The sequence below is a fragment of the Trachymyrmex septentrionalis genome, unplaced genomic scaffold (genome assembly GCF_001594115.1).
Source record: "Trachymyrmex septentrionalis isolate Tsep2-gDNA-1 unplaced genomic scaffold, Tsep1.0 scaffold9, whole genome shotgun sequence".
Classification (NCBI taxonomy): domain Eukaryota; kingdom Metazoa; phylum Arthropoda; class Insecta; order Hymenoptera; family Formicidae; genus Trachymyrmex; species Trachymyrmex septentrionalis.
This window is the reverse complement of record NW_017306091.1, coordinates 61,277-71,877: the sequence shown is the minus strand read 5'-3', so window position 1 is coordinate 71,877 and position 10,601 is coordinate 61,277. Positions and strand designations below refer to the sequence as shown.

Here is a 10,601-nt window from a genome sequence, read left to right as displayed (position 1 = left end):
AACTATGTTTGAAAAACATATTATTGTTTATCGAAATTGTGCCGAGTCCAACGACTCGACAACTGTCTTAAGTAATTTTCCCATTAATGGTAAGAATTGTACACTGCTGACATTTGTTTTGAAAACGCCAGTAGTGAGGACACTATCGTCAAGTCTTTTCTCTTGTGTTTCAGTTCGGTTCATCTCCATTGAAGAATTTTCGTGGTCGGGCGAGCACACCGGTGCTTTGTCAATAGTACTATTTTTTTGAAGTCTCGCTGGTAAATTTATTTGCGTTGGATCACTCGTATCTTGAATTGTCCTGGAACTTCTTGTATCCGCATCTATGAGGGAACCTTTTACTTGCCAGATATCGGGAGTACCGCGGTGTTCGAGAAAATCGAAGAAAACTCCTAGTTCGGTAGCGGTCTCCCGTGCTATGAGCTGACGATCTCGCAAAGCGAGCCTGGGGCTTTTTACTCCTTCCAGAGCCTGTGACAATATCAGGATAAGATTGATTTCCAATGCTAATCGTGTATTGTTCTCATCCATGGACTCAAACCATGGATCACTAAATCTGTGATTTCTTGCTACGATTGGGCTACCGTTACCCGGAGCGCCAGCAGCTCCACTGCTACTACTCTTCGTGACGTGTCTACCAGTTGCCAAAGCAGTTGCTCTTGATAGAATAGTGTTTTCGCATATCAGTGGGTCATACGGTCGACGCACGAGTCTAGGACTGCTAAGTAATGGCACCGTGACATCTAGACCACTGACGTATCCTAGGAATTCTTTGCCAATGTTAGACGTTCTGGAAGTTGAACCAGAGGCCGCGTGAATTATTCGTCGTAAATCCTTACTCGTATGCATGCGACGAAGATTTTCGGGTGCGGCACGTTCCCATTCTTTCTTCGCAGAATCTGTTTTGTCTTCGCGTCCAGGCTGCGATGTTGAAGACGCGGGTAATGAAGCGGCAACGGGTTGCGAACGAGAGTGAAGAGCTTGAGTAAACAGCTGTGTCGAGCTGATTATTGTACCATAAGTAAGCCGCGGACCGGAGCTCATGCTCATTTGCGGAGGCCCAAAATTCATCTCGGCCATTGGCGTGTACCAGTAATCCTGAGTATATATCGTATCCACCAGAGTGTTCAACTTGGGCGAGAAGTGGACGAAGCTTAACGCGCAGGTTGTATTTATGACTATCAGTTTGTTCACCAGGAGTTTCAGTTCACCACTGGGTAACCGACTATCGCAAGACTCGAGTTCTTCGGCACTCTCCACGCTGATACCGTCAATGATAAATTTAAGTATCCGCGGTCTCAGCAGCAGGTTCACCGTACTATCGTACGCCAAATACATACATTTAATAAGAGTTTCGCGAACACTTGGTTGAATTGCATTCCAAATGTATATTTGCGTGGCTGTAGTATGTATAAGAGCGACCAGTGATTGAATTAGATCGGCGGCTAGCAGATCGGCAGTGTGTCTCAATAACGTAGATACCACCATTAATTGATGTTCGTGAGAATTTAAGAAAACAACTATATGGTTGACAAACATCATGTGCGTCTCGCTGCTGACCAGACCTATCAGAAATTCCAAGCCCAGTGTGTATAATGGCCACCAATCCTGGCAACGCCACTGACCATTTACCGAATCATCATACAATGAGTCAAGCATACTATTGGAGATATCTGCTGGTGGAATCAAACTCAGCCAGAGTTTCGCGATGTCATTATCGTTAATAGGATATGGACAATATGGTGAACGCGATATAACGCCTAACAAACTCAGAGCCGCTGTACTAAACTTTAGATATGGGTATTTCTGAAGAGTATAACCGACGCATACCATTAATTCAGGTATCATCTGACGAAGTTGCACACAACTAGCTCTTAGACGATGCTTGAAATTTGCATTCCGTTCAACATATGATCGTAACAATTGCGTCACCATGCTGATAGCTAACGTTGCCGGTAGACTCTCTCGTATACCACGGAGTGTCTCCGCGCTGTGACAATCAGCCTTCTTCTGTGTATCTTTCTCATCAGTCTTAAGAGTGACAGAAAACTGTTGTTTTCGATGTTCTAATTGAAGGGCAGCTTTCTTCAATTCTTCTAGTTCATAAATAGCGATCGTGCAAGAGTGCGCTAAAAGATATTCCAGGCTTGCTGAATCTTCGGCTAAAGTACTTTTGACCAGTTGCACGCATCCAAGAAGTAACGATATCATTGTCTGTCGTAGGGCCTTTCCAAAACCGCGATAAGTTTGCGCTATCTCTTGTGTCAACTGCGATAGTCTGGTTTTAAAAATCCTCGAGTCACCGACGCACATCTGTTTCCAAGAGGTAATACATCTCAGAGATAAAGAAGCCAATAACATCGGAATCTTGCCACTACTGGAATCATTAGGTTCCTTCACTCGCTCCAATAGAGAATCCAAGGCCAACTGAGTTAGGAGATGTGCCTGCGTTACATTAATCGGATAATTTTTCGCCGTTCGATCGTCGGTGAGCATAACGATGAAGTGATACCAAGACTCTAAATTAATTTCATACAATGGTTCTATGAGTCTATCTTGCTTTGTATGTTGTTCCTTCTCGTTTTCACTGTTTGCAGGAACATCGAGAACATATATAGCTAATTTTTTCCAATGATCCTTAGATTTGTCCAACAGTTCCTTTAAACTTTTTGAAAAATTATTCTCTAATAATGGGCTTTTGTACAATTCCAATGTAATTACATCTAACAATTGAGAATAACCCTTCGCACCTGCCACTAAAGTTTTAAAAAGCGGTGCGAATAGATGACTCCAGAATTTCTCTCGCTTCCGAAAGAAATTGACGAGGATTTCATTTCTATGATACCACATGGCGCGCAATACTGTCATTGTGCTGTCGTACAATTTATCACACACAATATCGTCTTCCTTATACATTCGTTCTAAATATGAATCCAAGAATTGACTGCAACCCTCAGTAAGAAATTCGTCGGCTGGACGTGGGAAGATTCTCTTGCGTTCTGCTTGATGCATGATGTTGAAGAGAGCTTCCGTCAAGCCAGGTTGTTTCTCCAGACATACGGCAACCAATTCTAAAATAGCGACTTTGACTTCAATCGCGCATGTTGGTAGAGTTAATCGAAACGCGAAGGTTTCTCGTATAGATGTTCCGTCCATTCCCATGCAAACGAGCAATGACATGGAAAATTCCTCCGCAAATTTCTTCAATAATCTTACAGCCATTTTCTGCAATGAAGGGCTAAACCAAACATATAGATAATTAACAATTGTTGGTACTATAAGAAGTCCGTTAGGTACTCTCGGAGAGGAGTACAAAGCAATTTCAAGAGGCGATCTGTCACCAAGTTCTAGACCCAGAGATTTTCTGAACATTAATAATCGATTGACTATCGACAGAGCTAGTTCTACACTTTTGATGGTCTTGAATCCTTTTCCATTGATCCAATTTGTCTCCGAAATCATTTTATTGTGCAACGTACGCTCACCTGTTCGAATTAATTTCAGCAGTGCGTGACGCGGTTCTAAATAAAGCAGACTGTATACTACAACAAGCTGTAATTCGTTGCGAATATCATTTTTAGGTAAAGTTGAATCTAGAGATCGATGAATACAAAACATACTCTTCAGCCATAAATCGATTCTTTCTGCGTTTGATTCGAAATACCACGAGTCCAGCTTGGGTAATACAGCTTGCAGCAGAAATACCATGCCCGGTATTTCAATAGTGTACATAGCCTCTTTACTGTGCTTCGTGATTAGATAATTGTACAATGTGTCTAGAAACGCACACAGAATGGGATACGTATGTTCGATGGTTTCTATTCCTGATAGCCACGATGCGATGAGACCACCATCGAAGGAAATCGCTTCCGCAAAGTATAACGGTTTTTGATTCCAATTATTAAATTTTGGATAAACACCGGATCGCGTTCGCGAGAGAATATCTTCGGGATACCTCAAAACCAATTTTGATGAAATGCTGATGCATACAGCAACGATTTTATACAGATTCGTTGGTAGTGCTGGATATGAGAATCGATTAATAATTTCAAAACTTAGTTCTGTAGGAGTAACCATGCTCGATGGTATCTCAATATCTTTAGCCAATAATGCTTCCAACAATTTTAGGCCTAGACGAACATTTTCCGGTAAATTATCACCATTCACCGTGATATTTGTAATTCCACGACTTGCTTGAGAAAATAACTGTTCCATTTTATGATGCAAAGCGTTCCAATAATTCGCCTTTGTATGAAACAATACTATTTCTTTCTCATCAGATAACACGTTAATTTTCTCGCACACGCAGTTGCTAGCTATAGTAAAGGAGTTCTCTTGAATTATACAATCCGCTTTGTATGGCTGCAATGGTTTACTATAATCTCTTTGGCGAGAAACCTCTATTTTCAGAGATTGTAGATTATTCAATTCTGACGCAATCTAAAGAATAATTGATTTCATATAAGACATTACATATTTGATGAAACAAATTCAATATGTATAATTATATGTTACCTTTTTGGCACTCGTAAGTGTTGTGGATGCCAGACCAATAGCTATCTTGGTTAACGGTTCGAATTTGTAAGGATATAGTTCTTTGGCAACTTTATAAATCGACCATAAACCGTCACCTTGTTCAGCCCAGAATCTAGTTGCGCATTCTGGAAACTTTACTATGGCAGCCAGGGCATCGAAAATACCATTTAAAGCACTTAATCGATCTTCGTCCATAAAGACGCACATCAAGGATAAAAGATTGTAAACGCTACTTCGCACGACTTCAGCATAATGGGTCTCTTCTTGAAACATTTCACAGTTTATCAAATCTCGCAGATACTCAAATACGTTAAGTTGTATGGCTTTGATACCAAACGGTCTGAAACGAATTAATGTGTCTATATTGTCCGAATCAATCGCATAATTTGCTAGCATCCATGATAAGAGTAACGGTCCATCTTGTGGTGAACTTTCACGAACACATTTATGTTCAAAAATGTCTTGCATATTACTTCTGACATCATTTATCCAGTCATCCATACCAGTACTAAAAAAGACACAAAAATAAAATAAAACGCATATACAAATAAAATTATCACAATACAAATTTTAATTATATAAAGTAACTATATGACAATAACTTACTGTTTGTCTACATCCAATGTTACAAGTAATAGTGCTATTTGACTGTACTGTATCTCTTCAATCTTTTTAGTGATAGCTTCTTTATCTTCATGACTTTTTGTACTGACTAATCGTCTAGGTTCTCCCTAAAAAATGTTTATTATTTAAGCAAAATTTCTAATGTTCTAAAAATACGAAAAATATGAAAAATTTAAATACAAGTCTCTTACCCCAATACTACCACAAAACTTGGCAAATTCGTAACTAGGAATATGTACATCATGTACAATCACAGTCAATATATGAAGTAGCTCGCGCATTTCAATTAAAGTACTATTATATAATTGATGTAAATGATCTTCTGTACAGAATTGCGACCGTGTAGGAGAATTCACAAACTTCAATGCTTCTATTTGTTTTTGTATAGATTCAAGCAAATTACCCATCAAAATCTCATTAAGAAACTTTCCAAATTCTTTGTGATGAGGATGCCTTTTGTTATCTTTATATTCAATCATAAGTTTAAGGCATTTTATCAAAGTCACTCTTTCCGAATAATAAAAATTCCAAATATCATCGATTAATGCTCTTATAGAAGTAAGATCCGAGAGCTGTGATGCAAAGGTCTCTGCGCAATTTCTATATTCGTACGACACGAAATTGCATACCAGATCCCAGGTAATTGTGGCATCCAAATTCTTGAATAAATTAAAAATATGATATAGATATTAAAATTAAGTTGTGATAAATATAATAAAAGCTATAAAACAGTTTATTATGCAAATATAAAACAATATACTTACAAGGAGTGGAGCAAGTTTATTAATCAAATCATACATTTGCTGTAGAGGGGGTGGATTTCTTTTAGAAATGCTTTGCAGTGATGCATCTGTATACGGCTTAAAAAACTGAAGCCCTTCTTTGAGTAAAACAGTGGCATTCTTTATTTCTTCTTCAACAGTTTCTTTAGCACAACAGCATGTTGTACCGGATACGATAGACCATAAATCTTTGCTGCAACTTTCCGTAAATAATTATTATTTAATTATTTCTTTTATATTGCGTTCTGATATAAACAGATCGATAAGACTGTTTACGAATCATTGTAAAAGAAAAATGATCTTAGCAGAATGATATTAATAAAATTAACATTTTTGTTTCTTTCAAAATATTCAAGATATTTTCCAAAATCATATGAGATAAAAGTATATTTATACTTACGGCAAATTGCCCATTGGAGCTACTTCCATGTTGAAAATATTATCACTGTATTTTTTCAAAATTCTGTCAAAATTTGCAGTTTTTGTACAAGTAAATAAATAAACCACGTGTGATCGTAAGAAAATATTTTCTATTTTAATCCTAATGGTTTTTAATTTATATATAAATTAATAGCAGTATTATATATATATACCAGGTACTATATAACCTTAAATCTGGCGTTGGCGCCTTGGCGGGCGATAATGAATAAAGGAAGTAGAGAGCAGCAAGTGTTGTTAACGGTATCGCTTTATTTCGCACATGCGCGTTGGAAAGTGAAATACCGCAATTGAAGAATCGATATTATCAACATAAGATGTTTTAAAAAGATATTTTATGGAGATCATATTTATTTTTTAATAATAGGTACCTCATCGGTATTATTAAAGAACGCAGTCTAACAAATAAGTTTTACAATTATCGATCATTGAGCAAATCGATCTTCAGAGCATTTTGAACCAGAAAATGATGCTACACTTTGCTCAGAGATGTCGCTATCGAACTGAAAATAGTTCCGTATTCGCGCGTTACAAGTTCTTCCGAAATTTGAATTCAGTCCTCTCGCGTCGCGTAACAATAAAAGGTTGTGAAAATCGTAATCGTGATCGAGAGCCGATACATTGCAGTTGTTTAACGAGGCAAGTGTAATCATAATATTCTCAATTATACTCGCAATCATTTGCTCTCTCAATTCATTTCTCACGATGAGCGAGATATAATCGATGTGAATATTTTTTCGTTCGAGAGCGTTTCGCATTTCAATCTCGATTCTCGCCATGTTGTTTCGAAGTGACGAAACGAAAAGTAAGATCGTCTGCGAATTCTGCCGACGAAGTGGTTAAAATTACGATTCTAAAGTATGAATTATTCCGTAGAATAATGAGCAATATGGAAATTATGATTGATTAATTATGCATGACGAATAAAAATCGGAATATAAGTCGAATGTGTGGAAAGAGTGACAGAAGCATAACGCAGCTTTTAGGAAGCGAAAATTGAGACAACGAAACGTAAAGGAGGCGTTTACATTTTTTTTTACGTTTTCTTGTCCCAATTTTTGCTTCGTTTACGCTTTTGTCATTCTTTCTTTTCATTTCACTTACACTCCGACTTTTATTTTCATGATATTAGCGTTATTTAAATAACGAATTGTATGCATTCAATGTACAGGGTGTCCCAGACTTCACGTTAATAGTAGATTCCTGAATCATTTCAAGACGAAAATCCTAATACCAAAATGTCGAAGCTGTAGTACCCAAGCAGAACAACAAGTCACGATAACGTCAAAGTAACATTAAAATCAATCTGAATCTAAAATCAATCGGAAATGATTGAAAAATGACTTTTAGTGATCGTTTTCGAGTCATTTTGACATCATTTTAATAACTTGTTCTGCTTGAGTAGTTTTACGTGGCATAGCAGACAGCACACTGGTCTGCTATGGGTGCATTTCGATATTCACTGCCAGTGCAGAAAATCTATAGCACACGTAACGTATACCGTGTTTTTATCACTGGCAGTGAATATCGGAACGCTATATAAGATCCCTGATAGCAAGCTATGTCATTTTATTGTCATTTTTTGATGATCAAAATGACGTCTTTTGATATCAGCTTGTTACCAGGAATCCCGGATTTGATTCTCGGCAGAATCGAAAATCTTCGTACACTCGTAGCTTCTCTCGGAAGGCAATGGCAAACCACCGAGTAATAGTATACTTGCTTCGGAAATCTCTCTACCAATTCGTTCGGAATCGAATATATATTAAACTGTGTATAGGTTCCATATAATTGTGTACAATCAGCGTGTATATCACAGGCATATGAGAGAGTCACCACGCCACGAGCAATAGAACTAAGAAATAGTAGTTTTAAATGAGAAAGGTTAAAGTTAAGCCAATTGAACTGAAACTCGCTTGTTCAGCCATGGCACTTATAGTGAAGGAGTAATAATGTGTTTAGAAAAATAGAAGAGAATAGAGACCTGTTCTTTTTACCTGAACTTCTTGCACGGTTTATTTTTACTCTTTTTCTTTCCAACGTGGAGAGAAAAGGAAGGAAGAGGAACCGTGCAAGAAGTTCAGCTAAAAAGAACAGGCCTCTATTCTCTTCTATTTCCCTAGGTCTAAAGCACGACGTTCACGACTGCTAGAAATCGGTCCGAGATCTCGGACAAAGAAAAAATTAAAAAAATCGCATTTGAACAATTTGATCATATGACCATTGCGATCAATTCTTTCTTCATCCGAGGACTCATTTTTAGCATCGTGGACACAAGGCTTAATAATTGATGCTTGAAAACATTTTTACTGTCGTGCAATGACATGCCATGTCTGAGCGTACGAATTTCGGACAGTTTAATTGTCTAATTATAGATTCTTTTCATTTAAAAACTACTAGCTTTGACATTTTGATATTAGGATTTTGAAATAATTTCAGGAATTTGCTATTAACGGGTGTCAAGCAAAGTCTAGGACCATAGTATAAAAATATAAGGTATTCCATTGCGAATAATGGCGGCAGATTAAATCAGAATCACTAATCATATGTTTACTCCAAAGTTAGTGGAATGTACATGATAGCAATCAAGTTCCTTTTTACAATTTAGGACAACGTTTTGATTGGTCAAAGAGCATGCTCAAGATGACTGCGCATCCTTGGGAATGGAATACCTTATATCCTTATATCATGTCTACATATATAAAATATCCTGTTTGCGCGTGTGTTATATATCGCTTTCGAGCGAAGTGTTTTGGCAACTTGAAGAATATATTATATTATAGAAGGAAGTTGTTCGGAGATAAGAACAGAGATTTTTTTTTTGACGGATATTACGGGCGAATTAGCCTTTATCTTGATAGAACGCTTTTTCTCTCGCGGCGTACTCGTTCCGTCATTAATAATCCTTCAAGATACGCGGGAATGAAATCCGGTGAGGAAGAAACACGCTGTATATATCATTTCAGGCAACACGATACTTCATGAGAACGATTATTCTTACCTGCTTGAGAATTCCGTTTTGCATTACTTCGTGGAATAATACATTCGAGTGACTGAACGTCGACATATTTTTTTTACAAATACGTTGCATTCTGTATTACCTAAAGGATAGGGACAAATCTATAGTACAACCAGACGGGGTGATTCCTTGTACAAAAATACATAAGCCGAAAGTACAGAATAAACTTTTTCCGTTCGAGACTTTGTTTAAAAGAAAGTCAAGTTTGAAAATCGCGTGCACTCTCTTAATAAAGATACGATTTGTGAAAAGGCTGTGAATGCTTCCCAGCAAGAAAGACAGATGACACGGTATAACATAGTGAATCATTATATTCTTGTTGTTTGTCAATGTTAAACAAAGATGAAATATTCACTGTGTTACAGTGTGTCTTTTGCTGGAAAGCACCAACTGTAAATTTTATCATGTTACATAACGCCTACACGAATGGCAGAAGAATTAAAGATGTGACAAAGTAGTTAAAATTTATTCTTTAAAATTCTCTAAAGTTTATTATGGTTTTAAGATTCTCATTAACATCGGATTATTAATACTGTTATAAAAATGTTTATTAGCATTAAAAATTATTAAATTATTGATCAATTACATACGTGATATTACTACTTTGTTTTATGATTGTATTTCGAGACTGATATTTTTAGAAAAAAATTTCGGCGCGCAGTTTGAATCAAATGTATATATAAATTAACACAGAAATATTTAATAAGATCTGTTTCGACAGAAACAGAGGAGTTTTTTTATTTCATTAAAATTCATTTCTTTCTTTGGACGAAAAAAGTTTTTTCTGCACTTTCGGCTAATTTTTGTACAAACATCCCCCCGTCTGGTTGTACTACATTAAATTTATTCCCACGCTGTGTAATATTAAATATTATATTATGTGGATATGCATATAAAAAAAAACATTTTTTAAAATATCAGCTTAAAATACACTATCAAAGTGACAAAATTATTGATATATATTTTACGCTTTTGAAATGAGGTCAAATTACAAGAAAATTGCTTCTTTTTTGTAATTTGCTGGCAAGATTAATAGTCGTAGAGCCGTCCCACTTCTTGGCATTATATTTTAACGATAAACACTCCGGCCATCTTAAAATTAGTTTTCCCTCAGCTGGAGATTTAACGATCCCGGATATTAGATTCAGGAAGGTAATGAAACTCGCACGGTAACGTCAATTAAATAGCGATTGATCATACCA

The 10,601-nt window shown here is 36.7% G+C and overlaps 1 protein-coding gene across 1 annotated transcript; it reads right to left on the bottom strand.

Moving 5' to 3' along the window:
- Positions 1–27: 27 nt before the first annotated feature.
- Positions 28–6,392, bottom strand: LOC108756006 (nucleoporin NUP188 homolog). Its single transcript, XM_018499532.1, has 6 exons — positions 6,343–6,392; positions 5,925–6,141; positions 5,352–5,819; positions 5,143–5,267; positions 4,516–5,044; positions 28–4,440 (listed from the first exon to the last, which is right to left on the bottom strand). The coding sequence occupies exons 1-6, from the start codon at positions 6,369–6,371 to the stop codon at positions 28–30; spliced, it is 5,781 nt and encodes a 1,926-aa protein (XP_018355034.1). The 5' UTR covers positions 6,372–6,392.
- Positions 6,393–10,601: the final 4,209 nt, after the last annotated feature.

What these genes read in the sequence shown, in the direction of transcription:
- LOC108756006 (XM_018499532.1), bottom strand. Translation starts at nt 6,371, where the DNA reads ATGGAAGTAGCTCCAATGGGCAATTTGCC. An exon ending in GCTCCAATGGGCAATTTGCC is followed by an intron (nt 6,142 to 6,342) that starts GTAAGTATAAAT and finishes ATTTACGGAAAG; the next exon opens with TTGCAGCAAAGATTTATGGT. An exon ending in ATAAACTTGCTCCACTCCTT is followed by an intron (nt 5,820 to 5,924) that starts GTAAGTATATTG and finishes AATTTATTCAAG; the next exon opens with AATTTGGATGCCACAATTAC.